The sequence below is a fragment of the Sturnus vulgaris genome, chromosome 29 (genome assembly GCF_052056855.1).
Source record: "Sturnus vulgaris isolate bStuVul1 chromosome 29, bStuVul1.hap1, whole genome shotgun sequence".
In the NCBI taxonomy this organism is placed as follows: domain Eukaryota; kingdom Metazoa; phylum Chordata; class Aves; order Passeriformes; family Sturnidae; genus Sturnus; species Sturnus vulgaris.
Genome location: NC_142271.1, coordinates 5,104,582 through 5,129,721, shown reverse-complemented (window position 1 = coordinate 5,129,721; position 25,140 = coordinate 5,104,582). Strand labels below are relative to the sequence as shown.

The following is a 25,140-nucleotide window of genomic DNA, read 5'->3' as shown; positions in this document are numbered from 1 at the left end:
CGTGGCTCTGCCCTCCTGCAGCCACGGGCTCTGTCAGAACCTTCAGAAAAAAGGCAAAAAAGAACCAAATCAAGCTGGCATTTTGTGGGCAAGGTTGCTGCACACATCAGGGCAGCATCTGCATATCGTGCCCAGCCAGCCACAAAAATAAGGCAACTCACTCTCCTCGTAGTCTGGGGCATGGAAGAGATTATTCTTGTCTTAGTCTGAACAGGGAGTGGGGGAAAAAAAAGCAATATATGGGTAGAGTGGTGGTGGGAATAAAAACAGCTTGAGGAAAGTCAGCAAGAGCAGTGCATGAATATTCTCAAAGTGCAGAAATGCTGCCAGACACAGGGGGAAAAAAATCCAGACATTTCACATGTCAGGAATAAAACCATCCCCACCAAACCTCCTTTTTAAACTGATGAAAATTTCCCAGCCGGTTCCAAAACGTTTTGCTGCTTTTTTTGTGACCAGAAGAATTTCATGGCAGGAATTGTGGGGACAAAGAACCTCGGTCTCACTCACAGGGAAAAGCAACAGCAGAGACACCAGCGAGTGCCATTTATCCCCAAATCCTGGTTCTGGTGGCATCAGGCACAGGTGGTGGGGTTGGGAGCTGGGCTGGGAGCAGAGCCAAGGTCTGGGCACTGCTTCACTCGTGGCCCAGCAGAGGAAAATCTCTTTTCTCAAGAGGAAAAGTCACCCTTTCCCCTGAACGCTGTGAACGGCTCAGTCAATAAAAAATCCCCAAAGTAAAGCAGTTTACAGAGACCTGGCTGTGCTGGCAGCTGTGATTGCCAGTGACAGAGTGACAGAGTGACAGTCACTGTCCCCGAGGTGACATCCCAGCCCCCGGCTGGCACAGACCCCTCGGGCAGCGAGTTTTGGGGTTCACCTGAGCGTGGGTGCCCCTCTCCCCATCCACTGCCAGACCCCAAAAGCGCCCAAGTCCCTTCCCCACTCCCTGCCAGTACTGCCTGTGCCCCCCATTCCCTGCCCGTGTCCCCCATTCCTCGTGTCCCCCATTCCTCGTGTCCCCCCTTCATTCCCTGTCCCTTCCATTCTCTCTCCCTCATTCCCCGTGTCCCCCATTCCCTGTTTCCCCCTCATTCTTGTCCCCTCATTCCCCGTGTCCCCCCGTTTCTCTCCCCCCATTCCCAGCCCAGCTCAGCCGGACCCTCAGCGCCCCCTCCCGGCCCTGCAGGGCAGCGCTTCAGAGCCTCATTAGAGCCGCCTTTAATTGCATTTATTTTGCTTTGTTTCCCTTTATTTTCCGCCAGGTTTTGTTTGCTTTTGAAGGGGGTTGCGTTTTGTTTTTTGTTTTTGTTTTTGGTTTTTTTTTTTTTTTTTTTTTGTTTGGTTTGTTGTTTGGTTTTTTTTTTTTTTGTGTGTGTTTTTTTGGTGTTTTTTTTCTATGGGGTGTGATACAAACAAGGCCAGGTTCCGCTTTTCAGCTGGATTTCTGCACAAAGCACAGCCCCGGTCGGTCCCTGCAGTCCATCCCGGGCAGTCAGGGCAGTTCGGGATTTCCCTCTCCCCCTTTCTCCATGAATTGCAGCTCAAGCCCTTCTGAGGTCATTCCCCATTAACGAGCTAGAAAATCAGGAGGAAAACAGTGGGCAGAGCACCAGAAATTGATGATTTAAAGTCTTTGCTGCAGTTTTCTGGTTGGTATTTTCATTGAGTTTACAAAGATTTTTGCAGCTCTGCTTGAACTTCGTGGCTGTGGAAAATCCTTCACCAAAACAGATTTTAAATAAAATGCCATTACCTGTCCATCACTGGCCAAACTGGGATTCTGATGACTGAGATTGTAGAATCCAATCTCTGGAATTTGGCTTCCCATTGGCAAAGCTCTGCTCTTGGCCCTTGTGCTGGAGCTCAGTGGATGCTCTGCTTTTCCTACACAAGTGGAGAAAAGGTAATGAAAGGCCACGGAAATGCAATTAAAGAGCTCCTTTCCTACCTGACTCTACAGAAAAAGGAAGGAGCAGCTGCTGAGGGGTCACCCAGGGAAAGATCCTTTAGCAGAGACAGTCACAGACACTGGGATCTGCAAAAACCCCAAAGCAGCGTTCAGAATTTCACAAGATTTAAGTGTGTCCCCATTCTGAGACCCCCAGGGCTGCACTCAGGAGCTCTCCCTCCCTCCCAGCCAGCCCCAGAGCAGCAGAATTGAGCTGATCGCCTTTGATTCCCTCCCTGAACAGCCAGCCTGCCTGAAATTGGGCAAAACCAGGCAAATGAGGGCAAGGATGAGAATTTCAGAGTCAGCTCCTGTTCATTAACACTTAGGGAGCTTGAAACATTTCCCAGCAGTGTCGTTGCTGTTCTTTCTCTCTCTCTCTCAGCCTCTGCTGCTGCTCCACTCATCTCCAAGCTCAAGACCAAGACAAAACAACAAGAAAATCTTACATGGAACCTAACACAGCCTCCCAGCAGGGGGAAATAAAAATGGGGGGAAAAAGGGGAATTTGGGGGGAATGGAATGAGGGGAATACAGGGGAGAATAAAATAAAAATGGGGGGAAATAAGGAGAATTTGGGGGAAAAGGAATGAGGCGAATAGAGGGGAGAATAAAGTAAAAATGGGGAGGGGAAAGGGGAATTCGGGGGGAAAGGAATGGGGGGGATACGGGGGGAAATAAAATAAAAATGGGGGGAAAGGTGGAATTTGGGGGAAATGGGATGAGAGGAGTACGGGGGGAATAAAATAAAAATGGGGAGGAAAAAGGGGAATTCGGGGGGAAAGGAATGGGGGGAATACAGGGCGAAATAAAAATGGGGCAAAAAATTTCATTCCCCCAATTTCATTTTTTCCCCCAGTTTAATTTCTTTTTCCCCCAATTTCATATCCCCTCTCAATTTCATTCCCCCCCTCACCGATGCCGTGGCCGCGGTGCTGCTGGGCCGGGGGGGGGGGTGGAGGTGGCACCGTGAACTCGAACCCGGTGTGGGCGCCGCCCCCGCTGGCCGCCCCCTCCCCCAAATAACAAAGCACGGCTCGGTTCGCGTCTGCTCGCTTGATGGTGATTGCCAACGCCTGCCGATCGATCATATCGGCGATCGATTGCCAACGCCTGCCGATCGATCATATCGGCGATCGATTGCCAATGCCTGCCGATCGATCATATCGGTGATCGATTGCTCATGCCTGCCCGATCGATTAGATCGGCGATCGATTGATCGTGACTGCCGATCGATCAGATCGGCGATCGATTGCTCATGCCTGCCCGATCGATTAGATCGGCGATCGATTGCTCATGCCTGCCGATCGATCAGATCAGCGATCGAATGATCGCGACTGCCGATCGATTAGCTCGGCTATCGATTGCCAATGCCTGACGATCGATTAGATCGGCGATCGATTGATCGTGACTGCCGATCGATCAGATCGGCGATCGATTGCTCATGCCTGCCGATCGATCAGATCGGCGATCGATTGCTCATGCCTGCCGATCGATTAGATCGGCGATCGATTGCTCATGCCTGCCGATCGATTAGATCGGCGATCGATTGCTCATGCCTGCCGATCGATTAGATCGGCGATCGATTACCAATGCCTGCCGATCGATCAGCTCGGTAATCGATCCCTAATGCCTGCCGATCTATCGCTCTGGGCTCGATTGCTTGGCGCAGCTAGGCTGAGAAATTAATTAATAATAAATAAATTTAAAAAAAAAATGCTTTCATTTTCTGTGAATTTGGGATTTTTTTTTTTTTTTTAATTCCCCTGGACCCCTCCCGAAATAAAATCCCTTATTTCCCACGGAATTGAGGATTTTGGGACCCCCCCACTAAATAAAATCCTTTTTTTTCCATGGATTTGTGGATTTTTTTTGATCCCCCCTCTCAAAAAAAATCCATTCATTTCCCGTGCATTTGGGATTTTTTTAGGATGTTCCCCAGAAGCCTCAATTTATTTTTCGGGATCGAACCCTGAAAAATTCCCAGAGATTTCTCTCCAAAATCCCGCGGATCCCAGGGACCCCTCCCCAAAATTCCGAGGCTCTTCCTCTCCCAAATTCCGTTTATTGGCGGGGTCCGGGAGGATTTTGGGGGGGTCGGGGGGGATTCTGGGGGGTCAGGGTGGATTTTGGGGGGGGTTCAAGGGGAACTTTGGGATCAGTTCTGGGAGAAGCTCCTCTGGGATCCCAGGGGATTTGGGGGTGGGGGGGGTCGGTGTAAATTTGGGAGCGCCCGGGGAATTCCGGGGGGATTTTCTCGGGGAATTCCGGGGGGATTTTCTCGGGGATTCCGGGGGGATTTTCTCGAGGATTCCGGGGGGATTTTCTCGGGAATTCCGGGGGGATTTTCTCGGGAATTCCGGGGGGATTTTCTCGGGGATTCCGGGGGGGATTTTCCCGGGGATTCCGGGGTCACTTCGTGCTCACGCCTCCAGCACCTTCGGCAATTCCCCAGCTCTGGAATTTCGGGAATTCCAGGAATCCCCGCCTTTCCCAGCCCCCAAATCCGGCAGATTCCTGCCTCAAATCCTGCGTGGTTTTGGTGGGGAATTGGGGTTTTCACTGCGATGAAATCCTGGCCCAGAATCTTGGTTTTTCATCCCAAAAATCCCCGTGGTTTTGCATCCCCAGATTCCAGGTATTTGCCCACCCCCGGGGAAAAAAGAAAAAAAAAAAAAAAAAAAAAAAAAAAAAAAAAAAAAAAAAAAAAAAATCCCAGCTCAAAATCTTTGGGATCTCTCCATAAATCCCAGGGCCCCTTCCCCTAAATGCCAAAGCTCTCCTGTCCATGAACACCAAAAATTTCCCTCCCCAAATCCCAGTGATACTTCCCCACAACCACAACATGACCCCAAAATCCCATAAATTCTCTCCTCAGGAATCTCAGGCTTCCTTCCCCAAAATTCCTAATATTTCTTACCCCAAAATCCTTCAACTTCCCATCCCAAAAATCCCATAAATTCCCCCCCTCAAACCTTAAGGACTCCACCCCAAAACACCGAATATTTCCCACCCCAAAACCCCCAAATTCCCCCCTCAAATCCCAGGTTTTCTTTCCCAGAATCCCAACGATTTCTCTCCCCAAACCCCATGGAGAAAATATCAGTGAGAAATGGGGAAAAAAAATCTGTGAGAAATGGGGGGAAATGGGGAAAAAATCCATGATAAATGGGGGAAAAAATCAGTGAGAAACGGGGAAAAATCAGTGAGAAATGGGGGAAAATGGGGAAAAAAAATCAGTGAGATTTTTTACTGGGGGAATAAAATAAAAATGGGGGGGGAAAAATGGGAATTTGGGGGAAGTGGAATGAGGAGAACACTTTGCTAGAACTTATTAACCAGCTCCCAGCTTGTTCCCTGCATAATCGGTTTGCACTTCAAAGCCTCTGCCAGCAGACAGAGCTAAACGATGGTGTTCAACTCAATCATGCATAAAATTAATTAGTTTGGGGGCAGGACAGTGGATCTTGGCTGTCAAATTTGGGATATTAACACTGGTTGGGGTTGCTCAGTGCTCTGGGGACCTTTAACTTCTGGTGCTCTGATATTTGTGGATGTGGCTTTTGAAGTGGGGGTGGATGGGAAGAGAAGTGGTGGCTTCCTGCAGGGAAGGGTTCAGGAATGTCAGAATTATCCCTGGAGGAGAAGGCTGTGCTGATTCCCCCATAAAGGCAGAGGGATTGCTCCCACACTTGGATAAATCTAAAATTGGACACAGATTAGGTCAGATATCGACAGATGCTGCGGGAAACCCCCAGCATTATAAAATGATAGAATTCCAGAATGGTTTGGGTGGGAAGGGACCTTAAAGCCCACCCAGTTCCACCCCCTGCCAAGGACAGGGACAATTCCCACCATCCCAGATTGTCCAACCTGGCCTTGGGCACTTCCAGGGACTGGGGCAGCCACAGCTTCTCGGGGCAAGCTGATAATAATTCCTTTTAATTCCCTCAAATTGCTGCTCTGCACCTCCAGCTGTGGCTGGAACATCTGGCAGAGGTGTCTCGAGGCCAAGGTTCCCAGAGGAGCCCATGGCCTGGATCCTGTTCCCCTCAAACCAGCAGGAGGGAAAACAGCATCTGGCTCATCCTCCAGTGCAGGTCACTCCAGGGAATGCCCCCTTGTCCCCAGCATCTCTGCTTTCCTCCTGGGATAATCCCGTCCCAATTAGCTTTTGAGGATTTAAGAATTAATTGAATTCTTTTTAAGTCTCCCCATGGAGGCCATTGGTCCCAGCCTCGGAGCTGGGGGCTGCTCGAGCCTCCCTGGGCTCCACACCAGGGGTTTAGCAGATTCTCACATCTCCTCTTAATCCAACACTGAGCTGCAAATCTGCCCCTCCCCGGGCAGGGCTGGCTCTCACCTCGGTGTGACAGCAACTTCATTAAACCCCGGGCTGGGATTGGATGCCCTGGATCGCTGGGAATCATCTGTGAGGATGCTCCGGGTGCTGTCTCTGGCTCTTTGGTGCTCCATAGGAAGGGCAGAGCTCTCCAGATAGAGCCAGGCACAGGAAAACACAGAAAAACACACTAAAAACACAGAAAAACACAGAAAAACACAGAAAAACATAGAAAAACAGGTATCTGAATGAGCCAAGCCAGAGACACACACACAGAATATCCATTAAAACCAGGGATCTGAATGGGCCAAGGCAGAACCACACACAGAATATCCATTAAAAACAGGGAGCTGAGTGGCAAAATATCCACTAAAACCAGGAATCTGAATGAGCCAAGGCAGAACCACACACACAAAATATCCACTAAAAACAGAAATCTGAGTGGGCCAAGGCAGAACCACACACAAAACCCCATCCAGTTTGAAAACAGAGCTATGATCAGAATATGGGCTCTCTGAGTTTGGGTTTTTCTTTTGTTTGTTTGCCAATAAACCTATGTAAAACCTCAGACACACATAAAACCTCAAGGCACCAACCCCAAAGCACCTCTCTCTCCCATCCCCACCCAAACCAGGCTGTGACTCCCCAAATTCCCCACTCCAGGAGGAGCCCAGGCTGCAGATGCTGCGATTTTGCTGCTCCACAGCAATCCCCAAATCTCCTGTCCATAAAGAAACCCCAGAGAAAAATCACCCCTGAATGCTCCACCTGCATGGGGATGTTTTTTTGTTCATTTTCCAGGCACCAGTGGAGGAATCCCCGGGGCTCAGTTTGTGCGTGGGGGTGAGGGAGGGATGATCCATCACAGCCAGAAATGCAGGTGAGCTCCAGGTGACAGAGCCGTGCACTCGGCAGGCTCCAAAATGCCATTTTCCTGCCACAAATTCCCTTCGGGAACAGCGCTAAACACATCCCCGCAGCCTCTGGGCTGGGCTGTGGAAATCGCTCCCAGAGATGCTCAGTAATTAACACCGTGCGTGCGGGGAGCCAGAGCCATTGTCTGCCCATGTTAAACGATTTTTTTTTTTTTTTTTTTTTTGGAGGCACAAACCGCCTGCCGCAGCCTGATCCAGCCTTTGGCTGAAAGAATTCTCTCCATCTATGACCTGCTTGGAAAAGAAGTGTTACACTCCCCTCGGTTCAGCGTTGTCGGGCACTTAGAGGCACCAAGGCAGGTTGTTAAAATCAGATTTTGAGGAGGTTTCACCGCTCCTATTCCGTGCTGTTCGAATTTCTCGGCAGACAATGGGGATGCGGTGAAAGGATTTGCTTTTATCAGAGCTCTTATCATTCCTTGGGCTTTGCCATCAAAGTCACCGTTCCCTCTTCTCCCAGCTGAGAAATCCCCGGCTGCGAGAGGCTCCTCGGAGACTCTGCTTTGTAATAAAATACCGAACAAAATACCGAATAAAAGACCGATCCTTCCCAAAAGAAATCACACCTTCAGCTTCACAAGGAAAAGTTAAAAATGGAGATGCAATGACTCGTCAGCTGTTGGGAATTTTAAACCTGATTTCCCCCAGAGCTGAGCTCCCTGGGCGCTGGAGCACACACAGGGTCAGGAACATCCCCGCCTGTCACAGCCACACGAGCGGGAATTATCCCAAATTCCCGCTGCAGCAGAGCCTGCTCAGCATCGCAGGTGATGGGAGCGGTGTCCAGAGGGATTTTGGACAGCCCAGGGCAGGGCAGGGACAGCAGAGCTCGCAGCCAGGAGCTCCCAGGGGCGGAATCCATCCCCAGGGCCGGTCCCAAATGTTCCTGTCCCTGGTCCCAAATGTTCCTGTCCCTGGTCCCACATGTTCCTAAACCTTCCCTTCTCCTAGGGCTGGTCCCGCAGGTTCCTGCCCCTTCTCTTTCACCAGAGCTGGCCCCAAATGTTCCTGTCCCTGGTCCCAAATGTTCCTGATCCCTTCCCTTTCCCCAGAGCTCATTCCACACGTTCTTGCCCCTTCCCTTTCCCTTTCCAGAGCTGGCTCCAAATGTTCCTGCCCCTGGTTCTACACGTTCCTAAACCTTCCCTTTTCCCAGGGCTGATCCCACTTGTTCCTAACCCCTTTCCTTTCCCCAGAGCTGTTCCCACACGTTCCTGCCCCTTCCCTGTCCCTGTGCCCCCCGCAGCTGCCCCAGCCCCGCTGTGTCCCCGCTGTGTCCCCGCTGTGTCCCCGCTGTGTCCCCGCTGTACTTTGTCACCTTCTCCTCAGTGTGGCAGGGATTAAGGAGCATTAGCCGCCCTCCCGGAGGCTCCAGCCGCTCGTTCCAGCGAGCGCAGATGGGAGCAGATCGGGGATTAACTGCTCCCGTTCTCCCCGAGGACAAGGAGAGGGGTGGCAGCAGGGAAGGGCTCCCCGGGACCTGCTGCCCATCTCCGAATAAAACCTTGGCACAGCGGGTTGGTGAGGCAGGAGAGGACTTTTGGGGAGGTGTCACCCCCCAAACCAAACCCCAAAACCGCTGGGGTTCTCCAAAGGGCTCCAGCTGCAGCTCCGGGTTCCCTCCGGGGGATCTGCTCCCCACGGAACATCTGGGGGTGCAGATTTTTGGGGTGCAGAACCGCGGTGCTCCACATCTGGAACCTTCACCCCGGCAGCATCATCAGAGCAGGGGGGTGAACCCGGGAGAACCGGGAATCCCGAGCCGAATCCAGGGAATATCGCGGTGCCGCTCCCGCAGTGTGCGACACTGAGGGTGACTGGGGTCATACTGGGATCATACTGGGATCATACTGGAGGTGACCAGGAGCATGCTGAGGGCAACTGGGACATACAGGGAGTAACTGGAATCATGCTGGAGCTTAGTGGGAGTGGCTATGAGCAACTGGAATCATGTTGGAAGCTACTGGGAGATACTGGGGGATACTGGGAGCTCCATCCCCGCTGCCAGCGCCTCCTGCCCGCGGGCGTTCACCGAGGGGAGCGCTCGGAGCTCCGCGTTCTGCTCCTCCCGCAGCAGCCAGACCATCAGGGCTCTGTTTCCAAGGAGATTTTCACACACTCTGATGGGGAAAAAAAAAAAAAAGAATCCCCAGCACATTTCGTGCGAGCTGAAGGTATCAATTCCGCTGTCGCTTCTTATCTGTTGAGCACGGCGAGCTAAACTACGAGTGGAACTACAATAACCAGCGTTAATTTGGTTTATTTTGCGCTGTTCTCTCCAGAAAAAAAAGGTGGAGAGAAAAGCGAAGGAGTTGCTCAAATACCTGAAGAGAAGCAGCACTTCAGTGACCAAGCCTTGATTCTGTGAATTTGTCTCTCAGCACCCTAAAATCCCTTGGCTTGGCACTCCGAAGGCTTTTCAGGGTAAAAACATCAGGGCAGGTGTGGAATTATTTAACCCCCTCACCAGGGAGCTGCACAACCGCTGCCGAGTTTGGCTGAGTTTTCTCTGGGCTCAAACGGGCGAGAACAACCCCTCATCCCCGAGCCTTGAACTGTGAGCTCAGATTCCTGCAGAGCTTTTCCCCACGATTCATCATTTCCCAGCCCCTTGCCCCGAACCCGCTGCTCCTCTGCTCTCCCGGCCCTGATTGATGCCTCTCCTACCTGGAGGGCGATGGGATCTGAATAACCACGGGATTTTCATCAGGGAAGGGGAGACCCAGCAGGGCCGAGGTCATGGCAAGGTTCTAATTCACTTCCCCCTGGACTGAAATATTCAATTAATTGGTATTTTAAATCCTGTGCCCTCCTTTGTCTGCACAAAGGGCAGGGAGGTTCCCCTCCCATTCCAGAGCCCTCCAGCATCCCAGTGGGATTATCCCAGCCCCAATTCCAGCTGATCCCTGAAGCATCCCAAGCTCCCACCCTGCCCCTGGGGCTCAGCTCTGCCAAACTCATCCCCACACTCAGCACCAGGGAGTCCTCCCAGCCACCAACTCCAATTTCCTAGTGAGGATTTATTAAAAATATCACGAAGCAACCCATCTCTCCAGGCTGTAAGGCCTGAAAAATCTCCTGCACAAATCAGATTTTCGCTGCATAAAGCAATTTACAGCACCTACTCAGCTTTTCCAGCCTTGTCACTGTACCTGGGTGGGAATTCTGTCCCAGGTGAATCCTCCTTGTCCACACCACAGCTGACACACACAAATTTCCCCCGCAGCAGAGGACAGGAAAAAGCCATTTATTTCCAGCCTTGAAATGTAATTTTGCTTGTTGCCCTCTTTTATTTTTTTTTTCATTATTGATTTTAAGGTTGTAAAGCTCTGGCCGTGTCTGGTTTTTAAATGCTAATGACGGTAACAGCGAAAGGAGATGAGGGAGCAGGGGAGGAAATGGAAGCATTTCACAGCTACCAAAGCCTTTAAACATCGCTGGCTACACGAGGAAACCAACAGGGAGAGCTTAAGGATGATAAACAAGTAATTTGCTATCTTGAACGCCTGTAGCTTCAATTTTACCTCTGGCAATTTAAGCAGATTTCTGCACGCGTGGGTCAAAATGAAAAGACAGCAAAACAAGCAGGGAAAAGTGAACTCTGATGGAGTCATCAGCTGCAATAACAGCCGGGCTTGGATTTGTTTTATTCAACAGGAAGCTCCTGATGCTCTTCAGCAGCCTGGGAGGCTTTTCTGGGTCATCACAGAGCAGCGAGCTCCAAACCCCACTGCTCTGGGCTCACTGTGGGGTTTCCCCTCTGATTCTGGGGATGATTTGGGGACTTTTGGGGCTGTCCCAAACCTCAGCAGCAGCAGGGGAGGGATGTTTGAAATCCTCACTTTGGACACAGCCCCTCCATCATTCGATGTTCGAGGCCACATTTGGGGCTCTGATCCTTCAAACTCGGCTCTCGTTGCTCCTCTTGCCAATTTTTCACGGCTTCCCATGGATTTTCCACGAAAATTCTCCTTCTGCCCAGCAGAGCCCCCACTCTGGGGCACACCCCATGTGCTCAGCAGATTTATTTACGCTCTTTGATATTAATAAGGAGCAGGGGTTTTAATTAAGTGGAAAAAAAAAAACCCCAAATCTGGATGAGGGAACGAGGGGGAGGAAAAGGTGAGGTTGGAAAAGGTTTCACTTCTGGCTTTAAATGCTGGAAGCTCCTCCTCAGCCCCAGGTGAGCATTTAGAGGCAGTTTAACATTTTGGGGGCATTTTCTGAGGTTTTAGGACTGGTTTGAATCCTTTTAGACTCCCAAGCAGAGCTGCACTCCCATTCCCTGGTCCAGCACCACCCTGCAGGAAAATTTATTTCCCCCAGACAAACACCACAAAGAGACTTTGCTGAGAACACTTCACAAACATTGCAAGCCACAAACAAAAATTAAAATTACATCGAGTTTTCAGCGTCCAAATGGTCCAGATTTTAGAGGGGGAAAAAAAAAAAAAAAGAACAAAAGACAGGTCAGCAACAAGATCAAGTCGGGCTTTGAAATCTCAGTTATATAATTTTATAGAACTGAGTTTATATTTTCAGGGGGTGGAGGGGGAGCCCATTCATGGCTTCATTTTTGACAGAGAGCTGGCATTTAATAGAACAGGAGCTCGCAGGAATTCCCAGCCCTCATTACTGCCCCCAGCCTTTCCGAGGAGACGCCCCCAGGATGCTCCGGAGCAGTTGCAACACCATTAATTTTATGGCATCTGAACCAGCACAAAATGACCAAATCTGGCTTTTCCTGACCCCGACCACAGAAAACATTTCAGTGATTAAATGCTAAAGACAGCCCAAGCCTGCTCCGTGCTGTCAGCAATAAAATTTAACAGCATCGCATACCACAAATGAAATATTTGTGTTGAGAAGGCGGCCGGAGCAGCACATAAACCCGAGCCAGCACATTTTTATTTATTTCCCCAGCAGGCTCCCCACAAAACAAAGTCCCCAGGTGCTGTGCCAAACGATTGAGCAATCACAAAACCTCTGCCTGTGCTGCCCAGAGCGAGCACGAGGTGCCAGCAGGAGCAGGAGCAGCGTTTTCTGTGCTTTGGTCTGCCAAAAACGAGCGGTGTAATGCAGCATTATCCTGATAAACCGAATTTAGGAGCTTAGAAATGCCGAGCTGTGGTCCCTGAGCCTCTCCCGGGGGGAACAGAGGGGTCCCAGCAGTTTTCATTTCATTTCAGGGCTCACCTGCTGCAGGAAAATCCAGGAGATCAAAAATTCACCCCAGCCCTGCCCAGGTGCCTCTCCCTGCACAGAAAAAAATGCATTGCCCGAAACCTGCAGGCTTTTCCTCGTTCCACAGCTCCTCCAGCCTCTGCTGCCAAGGCCTGGGACCAGGCTGGGCTGGGCCATCACTCACCTGGAGCTCCCAGAGCCTTTCCCAGGTAGGAATTCCATGCTGGAAATCCCAGCCCTGAAGCCCAGGAGCTGCTGGTGGTGCCTCAAAAACTTCAGTAAACCCACAAACGAAAATGAGTTTATTTTCCATTCTATCTGCTCAAAAAAAAAATAAAAAAAAATTCTTTCCTGTGGTGACATCTCTCCTCCTAAAGAAAATTGAATTTCCAAGTTCCAAGGGTGGTTTAATTGTGAATTAGCTCCATTTTCCTCTAAAGAATTCTCTTTGTAACTAAACTCAGGAAAATCTGGAATAAAAGCTCTGACTGCAAGGAAATTGCACCCAAATCAAAATGTTGCCAGAAAAAAAAAAAAACAACTTAGCCCTCAAAACCCTCTCAGTGTTTCTTTCTCTCTGCACACTCTGCCCTCATCTCAGCTTTTCACTGCTTTGTAAGGTTTGGTTTTTTTTTCTTGCACTGCCCTCTATTAATCTTCCTGAAAATCAGACAGCTGATCACAAACACAGAAAATTACATTACCCACCAAAAGCCTCCCCATCCACAGCACCTCCACCAGGCCCTCTCTGATGGGTACTTTATATCCACAGGGCCTCATAAGGATGAATGTCTTTTAATTAGACACAAACTGAGCTCATTTAGGGTTATTAGAGGTGATCTGCAAATTTATTCAGCAAATAACAGCTTTTTTTTTTTTTTTTTACAGGGAATTTCCGTGGAATATCAGCAGCCAGGGGAGCCAGAGAAGCAGAGCCGTGCCCAGCACACACCAGGTGGGACAAAACCCACGCCAGGTGATTTTTGGATCACTTCTGGCATCTTTTCCCCACAGAAAAAGAAAAAAAGAAAAAGTTGAAAATAGGTGAATTTCACTTCTTCTTGCCATTATTTAGCAGCTAGCAGGGAAAACAAAGCCTGGGTGTTGCCAAACAAGATGTGGAATTTTGTGGGAAGTGAAAGTCCAGGCCCAAAAAAAGGTGGGAAGGGAAGATGAGGAGGTGCCCAAACTGCCAGGAAGGTGAGATCCAAGAACCTTTCAGCTCCAGACTCACCTGGATGTTCCCCACTGGAAAATTCCCCTCTGGAAAAAAAAAATTCCTCATTTCCCCATCGGGGAAAAAAAAAATAAATTCCAACTTTTTTACACTTTTTGCTGTGCCCTGATCTCACTGTGCAGCTCCTTTCCCTCAGCTCTCACCCAGCCTTGCTCAGAATCTGGGACATCTCCAGCTCCCTGCTCCCCACCAGCTTTGCCTTCCCCATCGATTTTTTTCCCAGCTTTTGGAAAAAAAAAATTAAAAATAAAAAAGAATGGGGTAAATGCTGGCGACCCTTGGCTGGGCAGAACCTCAGTCCCCATTTTCGGGCTGGTTTTGTGCCAGATGGAGGAAAAAAACCCAGAATTTCGGGTTTTGCCTTGTGTCAGGGACAATCCCCATCCCCTGCCCGCAGAGCAGGGACAGGATCACAGGAGGCAGCCCCGGGCTGTGCTGACAATAAATAAATAAATGAGATTTCCAGGAGCTGGCTGCACAAAGCAGGGGATGTCTGGCTCCTGCTGTGAGGATCCCGCATCTCCTCATCCCCGGGCACACAGAGAGCCCAGCAGGAAAAGCCCAGGGCAGAAATTGGGGAGGGTCTGAGACTGAAAATCAAGGGCAGATTGTCCCCAGCAGAGGAGGGGACACAGGGGACGAGCACGGGAGGATTCCCATCCTTTGGCAGCCCCGTTTGGTAAAATCTCCCTGTTAAACCCAGCTCTGGGAGAGCTCCGGGGGGGATCAGCACTCACCTGGCCGGGAGCAGAGCTGGGGACACCGGGGAGGGACCACAGGGGGTGTAAAACCCAGCCCGGGGGTTTAAACCCAACCTGGGGCGTAAAACCCAGTCCGGAATGTAAAACCCAGCCTGGGGACGGAGCTCACACGCGGGGACACCGGGGAGGGACCTGCCGGGATATAAAACCCAGCCCCGGGGACACCGAGAGCCGCCAGCGCTCCCCGTGGAGACCGGGCTGGACACGCTCACCTGGCTGCTCCCCTCGGGATGGAAAAGCCAAAGGGATGCAGCCCCTGCTGCGTTTCCTGCTGCTTTTAAAGAGGATTTCTCTTTGCTCTCGGATTTACCTGCACAGGGGATGGACAAGACGAGCAGTGCAGGGAGAAATTTGGGAAGGTATTGTGGAAACGAGAGAAATATTAAGAGCTGAACCAGAGATTTGGGAATGTTCAGTGCAGAGAAGCATCAGGAGCAGAACCAGGGGCTCTTGCACCTCTCTGCTCCACAGGAATATTTTCAGGCCAGGCAGAGAGGGAACTGCAGCTGCCTAACGCAGGGTTAGTGTGAAGGGGACAGGTGACAAAGCTGCCCCGGTGTTGGGGACTGCAGGAGGAGACACATCCAGTCCCCCCAGCCACGGGCTGAGGAGCTCGGGGACAGCTCTGGGGACACAGGGAAGGGGACAGCAGGACATCAGAGAGGAGCCTCGGAGCTCTGTGCATCCCAGAACGATGGAGCCAGGCTGGGGCTGGAACAGCTCCCACCAGAGCTCACCTGGGCAGGGCCAGGGGCTGCTGGGCCTGGCAGGTGACCCCAACCTGACAGTGCTGCACACCCGGGACGAGGAGCTGGCCAAGGCCGAGGTCGGGGTGCTGGGCACCATCCTGGCCGTGGCCACCGTGGGCAACCTGGGCGTGCTGCTGGCCATGTACCGGCTGAGGAGGAAGATGAGCCGCATGCACCTCTTCATCCTGCACCTGGGGCTCACCGACCTGGCCGTGGCCCTGTTCCAGGTGCTGCCCCAGCTGCTCTGGAAGGTCACCTACCGCTTCCTGGGGCCCGACCCGCTCTGCAGGGCCGTCAAATACCTGCAGGTGCTCAGCATGTTCTCCTCCACCTACATGCTGATGGTGATGACCCTGGACCGCTACCTGGCCGTGTGCCACCCGCTGCAGTCGCTGCAGCAGCCCGGCCGCCAGGCTTACGCCATGATCGGGGCCACCTGGCTGCTGAGCTGCCTGCTCAGCCTGCCCCAGGTGTTCATCTTCTCGCTGCGGGAGGTGCGCCCGGGCTCGGGGGTGTTGGATTGCTGGGCGGATTTCGGCTCCGCATGGGCAGCGCGCGCCTACATCACCTGGACCACGCTGTGCGTCTTTGTGCTGCCCGTGGGAGTCCTCAGCGTCTGCTACAGCCTCATCTGCCACGAGATCTGCAAGAACCTCAAGGGCAAAACGCAGAGCGGTGCCCCTGGCACGGGGGGAGCCGGGGTTGGTGGCCCCAGCGCCGCGGGGAAAGGCGGGCAGCCCTCGCGGGTCAGCAGCGTGCGCACCATCTCCCGAGCCAAGATCCGCACGGTGAAGATGACCTTCGTCATCGTGGCCGCCTACATCACCTGCTGGGCGCCCTTCTTCAGCGTGCAGATGTGGTCGGTGTGGGATGAGGATGCTCCTGATGATGGTGAGTGGTGAGGGGAATGGGGCACAGAGAGCTGGGAAGGGCAGGAATGCGGTTGGGTTTTTAATAAATGAGAGATGTCCTGTCATCTTGTCATTTCAAATAAAAAAATCGTGGGGAAGGTTGCAGATTTCCTCCCCGGTAATGCTTATAAAATACAATTTTCAGAGTCAAATCATTCCTTTCACCAGAAAAAAACCAAAAAACAGAATTGACGATTTCTGGCCAGCATCCATAGGGATGTGCAAAGACATCTTTGCCATGTGTGCCTTTCCTCCGGGAATTTTCAAAGGTTTCACAAGTGGATTTCTGAGTTCATATGTTGAATTTGTATCCCTGTAAATCTTCATTAGTTTTCCTAACAGTAGAAGAGGCTTCACCCAAGACCTAAAGTCGTCTGGGAGATGCTTTGGGCAGCAAAGAGGCTGAAGGAGAGCCCAGAAGCTGCAGGGTCTCACCTGTCGGAGGATGTGCCCCAGCACATTCACACTGCAGAACCTGAAGGGTTCTCTGTGAACCTTCCAGCCCCCAGGAATGCCAAAGGGCCGGGAATGTGAGCCAGGAGAGCCCCCAGATCCTGCCCAGAGCCCAGTGGCCACTGCCCAGCCCCCCGGGCACATTTCATCTCTCCCTCTTGCCTTGCCAGACTCCACCAACGTGGCTTTCAGCATCACCATGCTGCTGGCCAGCCTCAGCAGCTGCTGCAACCCCTGGATCTACCTGTTCTTCAGCGGGCACCTCCTGCAGGACTGCCGGGGCTGCTGGGGCCGCCCCCGGGCCGGGCTGCGCAGACCCAACTCCACCGGGAGCCTGTGCAGCAGGAAAACCACGATCCTGAGCCACAGCCACCAGGCCGGGGTGTCCCTGCACGGGGACAGCGCCAGGGAGCTGTACCCGCCCTGCGACGAGGGAGTGACAGAGTCGGGCACGCTCTGAGGATGCGGCAGCTCCAGATGTGGCACGGCCAGATGTGGCACCGCCCGCTCTGTCGCTGCAGAGAGCCGCTGTCCCCGCCTGGTGGCACCGCGCTTTGCCGAAATCCGGATGTTTCACCCCCCCAAAAGCGTGGCCGTGCGCCTTGTCCTCGCTGTCGCACACGCCGGGTGTGCTGTGACCGCCCGGGGATGGACAGAGCCCCCCCTCCACAGCATCCACCCCACTCGTGTTTGGGGACACTTCTGGCTGCTCTTCTCCGGGAAGGGATCCCGAATCCTCCGGGAAGGGATCCCGAATCCTCCGGGAAGGGATCCCGACTCCCTCAGGAAAGGATCCTGACTGCTTCAGGAAGGGACCCTGAATCCTTTGGGAACAAGGGACCCTGAATCCTTCGGGAACAGGGGATTCTGCATCCTCAAATCCCTCCTGGAGGCACTGGAGTTTTGTGTTCCAGCCGAGCAGCCGGAGCACAGCAGGCGGCAAGGCGGCTCCATCTGCTGCAGAGCTCGCTGCTGTTTCCTCCTCTCACGCTCCCCCCGCGGGGCTGCTGAGCTCCTCTGGCCTGGAAATGTCCCCCTGCCCCCGCCCCGGTGCTGGGCACAGCTGTCCCGCACTGTGCTGTGCCCGCTGGAGCGCCCCAAATGGGGCACTGGCACCCCCAGGAGCTGCTGGGAGCAGCCCTGGCTCTGCTCCAGCCCAGCTGGGCACGTCCTGACTCCCCCTGTGCCCCCTTCCCATCATCTTCTCCCCCAGCCCCATCCCGTGTTCAGCATCTGCTGCTGCCTTTTTTTTTTTTTTTGGCTGATTTTGCAGGGATCAGGAGCCCAAAACCACCCGGGGCTCTGAGAGCAGGGAACTCCCCTGAATCCCAGCCTGGCCCCTGCCCTGCTCCCAGGACAGTTTAGTGCAGGAATAAATCCTGGATGGGGCAGGAAAGAGCATCTGAGCTCTGGCAGTCGAGCTCAAAAGCTGCTGAAGGTGTCCCAGCAAAGGTTCCAAATTCCCTGTGAGCTATGGGCATTATTCCTTCCACTACCACGGGCTACAGCTGTAAAAATAAGACATTAGGAGTAAAATATTTTGAAATCTTCAATATTTTCACTTTTTACTTGCCACGCATTTGAAGCGGATTTCTCAGCAGCTTCCACTCACTGGTTTTGGCCTCAGCTCCAGTTCCATCATCACACCCCTCCTGGGTTTTCCAGCGTTACCCAGGAATTGTTGGGGTGTTTGGTGCCCTTTGGGTTGGGCCAGATCTGCACCACAAGGTCGTGAAGCCAGGAGTGCCTGGCTCCCCCTGCCACTGATCAATTCCCAAATCAATTATCTCCCAACCTTCCATTAAATCACAGCCTTGCTGAGCCCGTTTAAAGCACACTTGGGGCAGCTCCAGCCCTGAGGAAGAGGGGGCTGTGCTGGGAGGCAGCAGCTCCATCCCCCTCACACAGCTCCCACTGGGCACCATTCCCATTCCCAGGCACTTTGGAAGTTTATTTCTGGAAAATTCGGAAGTAACAAAATGCAGAATGAGGAGAAGGGACATGGCCCAGGTGGGGAAGAGACCGACCCCAGCACCCAGAGCAGGGACAAAGCAGGGAAAGCAAAAAGTGAGGGAAAAGCCAGTGGAAAATCTGTATTTAAAATGATTTTATGAAGCTGATGAGCAAAGCACCATCATTGAGAGGAGCTGCCAGCCAGCTCAGTGGGGATTGTGAGGATCACTGCATCTCCCTCCCTGAACTGCCCACTGTGAGAGGCGAGGGGGGGGGGGGATATTTCTTTTCATGAAATGAGGGGGAAAAAAGCCATGACACAGAAGCGGAGCTGATGGCAGCCGGGCTGGCTGGAACCCTGCCCTGCCCCACCCTGCAGCCCTGGGGAACAGTGCTGCCTTTAAGGAAAACGCCAAGGAAACCGTGCCTGCGGGTCGGGGCGGTACAAGCGGTGCTGCCCGTGCCAGGCAGTGCCCCAGGGGAAGGGGACAGTGCCAGCTGTGCAGCTGCTGGGGGCTCTGGGCACCTCTGAGCAGCCTCACCCTGGTGTGACAGCCTCACGTTACTGTCACAGCCTCACATCAATGTCACAGCCTCACATCAGTGTCACAGCTTCACCTCGGTGTCACAGCTTCACCTCGGTGTACTCCACACCCTTGGATGCCCTGGGGCTGGAGAAGGGCCAGAAATGAATTTTCTTCCTCTTTGGGTCCACGTTGACGTAATCCATCCCAGTCTTGAGGTTCTCGTAGTCCTGGGCAGAGCCTGGCTCGTGGCCGTGCCCTGGGAACACCAGGGATGTGTAATGGATGTTTTCCCCTGAGCCAGGGCCCTGCAGGAGCAAAATGAAGCCCAGGTCAGCCCCAGCACCCACCAAGGAGCCTTTGCCCTCGAACCCATGCACCAGTTCAGGAATCATGGAATGGGTTGGGTTGGAAGGGACTTTAAAGCCATCCCATTCCCCCTGCCATGGCAGGGACACTTCCCACTGTCCCAGGCTGCTCCAAAGCCATCCAGCCTGGCCTTGGGCACTGCCAGGGATCCAGGGGCAGCCACAGCTGCTCTGGCACCTGTGCCAGCCCTGCCCACCCTCAGAGAGAAGATTTTGTTTCCTGATTTTCCTAAAGTACCCAGGGATGCTTCCCTCTGAATGGGGGACGCTGCGTGTGACAGGGAACAGCAACCATCCCGGCCATAATTCCATAATTATTTATGGAATTTCAGCGTGCTTTGATAGATTTGCCCCTCCTGATGCTGCTCTGGGGGGTCTCAAGCTGGACACCCAGGTGGGCTGGGGATGTTTTTGCCCGTGGTACCTGAGGGGAGGAAGGGCTGTCCGAGTCCTCTGAGGTTTCTGAAGATGTGTCACTTCTCCCTTAAAAACAGGAAACATTTACCACCCCAGCACTTCCCAGAGAGTTAAACGGCAAAAAGGATCAAAGGAAAAAAAAGCAAACGTGCTCAGGAGTGAAAGTTCTGATCCATAGGCATCATTTTGATCCCTCCCAGCCTCATTTCCCTGGGAGAAACGGGGCAGGAGCAATGGGAAGGGGAGGCAGCTCCTGCTCGGTCCTTCACCCACCCCCTGCTCCCACCCCCGGGGCGTTCACAGCTCCTCAGGAAGAGACATCACACAAATGCCACCCAAAAATTCCCATCCCTGTGCCAGGACAATGCCCCACTGCTGCAGCAGCCCCTTACCTGCATAGGCTGGTGGTGGGTTTTGTGCCCCGGGTTTTTGTGCCCTGGGTTTTTGTGCCGCGGGTTTTTGTGCCGCGGGTTTTTGTGCCGCGGGTTTTTGTGCCGTGTCCCCTCCTGGTGCCGAGGCTGGAGCTGGGCTGGGGTGAGGGCTGGGATGTTCCCCAGGGCTGCTCCTCACCTGCATCCCACAGGAAAGCTGGGCTGTGAGAGAGAGGAGAGTGAGCCCAGCACACCCCAAAATCATCATTTCAGGCTCATTTCCATAAATCCAATTACTGACAGGATCCAGGGCCCTGCTCTCCCACCAGGAGAGGCTCCAGTGACAAATCACAGTGCCAGGGCCTCTTCCTGCAAATTTGGAATGATTTTGACCCAAAGCAGAGCTGGGCTTTGTGCAAATGTGAGCAGCAGTTGGCAGGAGGGAATTCCCTGCTAGAAATTGCAGCTTCAGCTGGATTAAAACTCTGTGAGCTGATTCTTGGGATTTTAATTGAAGAGCAATGAAAGAGAATGGTTTTGAAGCAGCACAGCCCTCACTGATGTGCCCAAGCTCACAGCCAGCCCGGAGCAGCAGCTCTGCAGCTCAGCCCTGCCCTGCCCCTTTGCCATCCCACACCAGGAAATCACCAGGGAAAGCCAGGTTTTAATTACCAATTTTCCTGCTGAGCATGATGTAAAAGGTCAGCAAGAGGAGAGCGTAGAGCACCGAGGTGACAAGTGAGGTGGCAGCAGGAATCCAGCTGAACGAGAGAAAAAACATCCAGTCCCACAGAAATCACCAAATTCTTGTCAACCCCCATCGCCTCAGGGCACATTTTAGACTCAGGTTTGCTGGGAGCTTTCGGTTTTGCTTTTTGGCTTTGGGGTGACGTGCCCCAAAACTCGGGGCTTGTTTTTTTCAAGAATGGTTTGAGTTCCTCGCCCTTCATTTTTGGGGGACTGAAGGGTTTTAAAACCCCAGAAGGGTTTTCTAAAAACCTCATTGCCAGGGAGGGAATGTGGAGCTGGAGGGGAGAAAGGCATTACAGGTGTGATGGAATTATAGAATCGTGGAATTTTGGGATGGGTTGGGTGGGAAGGGAACTTTGTGCCATGAGCAGGGACATTTTCAGGCAGAGCAGGGCTGGGATGGTCCCAGGGGTGCTGTGAGGGGCTCTGTGCCCCAGGGTGCTGCACTCACCACGGACAAGAGCTCATCATCCTGCCGAGGGGCTGGGGGGGACACACAGAGGCAGCAGGACCTGGTGGCAACCCCAAAAAAAAATTATCCCATTGAGCCTCACGCTGCTCCACACGAGCTGGAGATCAGGCTCAGCACTTGGAGGCAGTGGTTGGATGTTGCAGATGTGAAATAAAGGGTTTTTATTTTATCCCAGCCCTCCCCCTGTGAGAATCCCTCTGGTTCACACCCTCACAGAGCTCCCTTATCACTGAATTAATGGCTTTATACACGGTCATATCTGAGACTTGTCTGGGCTTCCCGGGCTCCACTGCAACAGAATTGAAATTTATTCTTCTTGCTTTAATCCTGTCTCACGGTTTTGGTTTTGTTTCTTTTTTGCCTTTTGCTCTTTTTAATCCACCAAAAAAAAAAAAAAAAAAAAAAGGATAACTACAAGATGAAGAAAAAAAATCCATGGAAAAAGTAACCAAAGGAAGGTCGTGGGTTGGTGTGAGTCATAGTCCAGACAGAAATATCAGAGGCCCTCCAACACCTCAGTGTCTGAAACACCTCGGGTTTAATACTGGGAGAGCTTCAATCCTGGTGAGGTTAAGAGAGTTTAAGGCAGAAAATCAGAAAACACCAATGCCTGGGCTGGGCCCCTTGGCTTGGGACTTCTGGCCATAACACTCAAGAGATTTTAATAAAAAATAAGGGTGTTCATTTTGTGAAAATAGCAACGGGGTGTTCCTTTTGTGAGATTTCACTTGCAAAAAAAAAAAAAAAAAGCACTTTAAATCTTCTCTCAGTGTAATATAAATCACTCACTATTTATAAATGGCTGATAGGGAGAGATCTTCAGCAGAGGCTTTGATACAGTGATTAAAGCAGCCATGATAATTTGATTGATAGACTGATGGGTAAATTGATAGAGCAATGGCATTATCCATCCTGTGGAGCAAATTCTATCATTTCCTCTATGACACATTTCTGAGCCTAATTCATCAAAAGCTTTCCTGATAACCACCAATCTCCTGTGAATCCACTCATGCAAACAGTTTGATGCCTGCCAAGCTAAAAGTTCATTCTTTGCAGGAACTTCCCCCCTCCCTTACTGAACAAATCTGTCCCCAAATATCCTTCTCAAAGGGCTGCCACTCTTAAAAGGTTCATTTCCTACTGTGGGGCAGGAGATGCTGCTGCAGCAGCAGATAAGGATCTGAAAAATGAGCTGTTCAAAAGGAAATTGCAAAATGAGCCCCAAATCCAACTATCAGCAACAGCAGAGATGGGTACGGCGAGATGGAGGCGCCGATACGGGGTGGGTATCAAAAAATCTGATCTCACACAGCAGCCAGTGAGAGCCTGGCACCAAAAATGCTTTTTTTGTGTGTCTCAGGGGACTTCTGTGAGCCTGCAGCCCCCGGGACTTCAACCCTTTCTCGAGAAAACGCTGAAATCAAGGAGCTGCTCCTCGGCCGGGCAGCGAGGGGTCAACCTGAGTCATCTGCTAAAGGTGACTGAAAGCTCCAGAATGCCCCAAATTATTTTAATCCCGCTCGAGCCAGGCTCACCGGAGCTGGGGATGGCCCAACTCGTGCCCAGGGTGATTCCCAGCCCAGCTTTTCTCCCGCTGTTCCACCCTCTGCTCCCGTGCCAGCCGGAGCGCGGTGCCCAGCCCGGGTTGATTTACCTGGGGCTCCGAGCTCTCCACACCTTCCCTTCCTTCCCCACGGCTCTGGGGCAGCTGCGGCCGTGCAGGCAGCAGGATTTTGGGGCTGTTCCAGCAGGATTTAGGGCAGTGCAGGCAGCAGGGTTTAGGGTTGTTCCAGCAGGGTTTAGGGCTGTTCCAGCAGGATCTAGGGCAGTGCAGGCAGCAGGGTTTAGGGTTGTTCCAGCAGGGTTTAGGTTTGTTCCAGCAGGGTTTAGGGCTGTTCAGCAGGGTTTAGGGCTGTGCAGGCAGGGTTTAGGGCTGTGCAGGCAGGGTTTAGGGTTGTTCCAGCAGGGTTTAGGGTTGTTCCAGCAGGGTTTAGGGTTGTTCCAGCAGGGTTTAGGGCTGTGCAGGCAGGGTTTAGGGCTGTGCAGGCAGGGTTTAGGGCATTGCAGGCAGCAGGATCTAGGGTTGTTCCAGCAGGATTTAGGGCTGTTCCAGCAGGATTTAGGGCTGTTCAGCAGGGTTTAGGGCTGTTCCAGCAGGGTTTAGGGCTGTTCCAGCAGCATTTTGGGCGCTGAGCGGGGTCCAGCAGAGCAGCGGTGCCGGATGCGGTCGCGCTCTATGGGTCAGAGGCACCGAGCACACGAGGTTTCATGACACCTCCCCTCTGTCAGCGGCCTCATTTGAATAGATTGGGGTGTTTCTCTGCTGTTCTGCAGCTTTTTAGCTCCTGCACCCCTCCATTAATTCCCCATCTTGCAGCAGCTTCGTCCCAAAATTCAGCTGAGCTTCCTTGGGCCGAGCGGTGCTGAGGGAGCTGCGCCCAGCTCAACTCAGCTGCCACCCAAAACGAGCTCTGGGTGCTTCCAAGCAAACATTTCCCACAGGGATGGAGCATTTTACACCACCTGGCTCCTTGTCTGCTGGGGGTGGATGGGCCTGCACTCTGGAAAATGTGCAGCAGCCTGGCACATCCCATCCCAAGAGTTCCCAGGAGGTTTGGGGAGTGCTGGGCTGATGGTTCTTAGGAACTGAACTCTGGGCTTTGTAGCTCTGGAAGGGCCCTGCAGCAGCCCAGCCTCGTCCCTGGCTAAAAGGAGCAAAAAATTCCCTTTTTTCCAAGGTCCCTGACTCATGGGGATGGCTCCTGCTCGCCTTTGAACATCACCAGCCCACAGCAATCCTGTCCCAGGGATAAAACATCCCAAAGAATCACCCTGGATAACCTAAAAGCAAAGAGAAGATCTCAAAAAGCATCACCTACCCCTGGAGCTGCATCACAACTTCCCAAATTCCCCTTCATCCCTGGGGCTGCTCCCACCATCTGTCAGCTTCATCATCTGATGTTGGTCCTGCTCTCCTCACAGCTGCTGAGTCCCAGGTAAATATTTTGGGGTTTATTTAACTGAAACTTGCTTGTTTGTTTGATTTTTTTCAGGTGAGAGTTTGCTGCTGCAGCTCTTTCAAGTGCTCGGTGGTGGATAAGCAGATTAACAGGTGGGAGAAGTGTCTGATAAAGGGAGGAAAAAAGAGTTTTTTAGAAAACCCTGCTGGGGCACGACGTGAATCAGTCAGGGCAGTGGCTCCACTAAAGGAAATGTGTAAAAAGCAACACAGATAACACATTTTTAGCCTGAGAACAGGTTTGTTTTTTTTAAAGGAGGAAAATGCTTCACACAGAGCTGGTGAAAGTTACTTTTTCCACCCAAGGGGCAAAAGCTGTTTCTGATGTACCTGAGGGCAGGTGTGTGGTTCTGGAGGGGTGGGACACAGCTGGGGACAGCCCTGCCTGGCAGAGGCCATTCCTTCCCTGCCAGACTGGAATATTCCACGAGCTGGGGTCACCTTTCCTCACTTTCTCCAGAGCAGCACAGCCAGGCCCTGCCAAGGGACACCAAGGCTTGGAAATGGAGCAACTCTTCCCTTTGCATTCCACACATTGAGGAATATGTATGGAACAAAGCCTTTTGCACCCAATTTTTCTGTGCAAATCCAGCCCAGTTGCTCCCAAAACATAGAGGAAAAAAAAAACCCAACACTTTGTTCTACTTGAAATAAAAATTTTGAAGTTCCCCTAAGAGTTGAGCTTTTAAAATTGCTTCTAAAATAACTCAAAAGTCAAAATAGATTTGCTTAGCTGCAAAAAT

At 52.2% G+C, this 25,140-nt stretch overlaps 2 protein-coding genes and 1 long non-coding RNA gene across 3 annotated transcripts; 1 reads left to right on the top strand and 2 right to left on the bottom strand.

Moving 5' to 3' along the window:
• Positions 1-1,505: 1,505 nt before the first annotated feature.
• LOC148220948 (uncharacterized) lies at positions 1,506-7,763 on the bottom strand. Its single transcript, XR_015808770.1, has 3 exons — positions 7,062-7,763; positions 6,315-6,483; positions 1,506-1,887 (listed from the first exon to the last, which is right to left on the bottom strand). It is a non-coding gene; the product is annotated as an uncharacterized LOC148220948 (long non-coding RNA).
• Positions 7,764-15,104: 7,341 nt separating this feature from the next.
• AVPR1B (arginine vasopressin receptor 1B) lies at positions 15,105-16,983 on the top strand. The gene is made up of 2 exons (XM_014872665.2): positions 15,105-16,050; positions 16,694-16,983. Exons 1-2 carry the CDS (start codon positions 15,105-15,107, stop codon positions 16,981-16,983), a joined length of 1,236 nt encoding a protein of 411 aa, XP_014728151.2.
• A 1,229-nt stretch (positions 16,984-18,212) lies between these two features.
• On the bottom strand, positions 18,213-23,201 carry RHEX (regulator of hemoglobinization and erythroid cell expansion). Its single transcript, XM_088180316.1, has 6 exons — positions 23,033-23,201; positions 21,358-21,418; positions 20,829-20,917; positions 20,178-20,378; positions 19,793-19,851; positions 18,213-19,308 (listed from the first exon to the last, which is right to left on the bottom strand). Exons 2-6 carry the CDS (start codon positions 21,375-21,377, stop codon positions 19,102-19,104), a joined length of 576 nt encoding a protein of 191 aa, XP_088036442.1. The 5' UTR covers positions 21,378-21,418; positions 23,033-23,201; the 3' UTR covers positions 18,213-19,101.
• Positions 23,202-25,140: the final 1,939 nt, after the last annotated feature.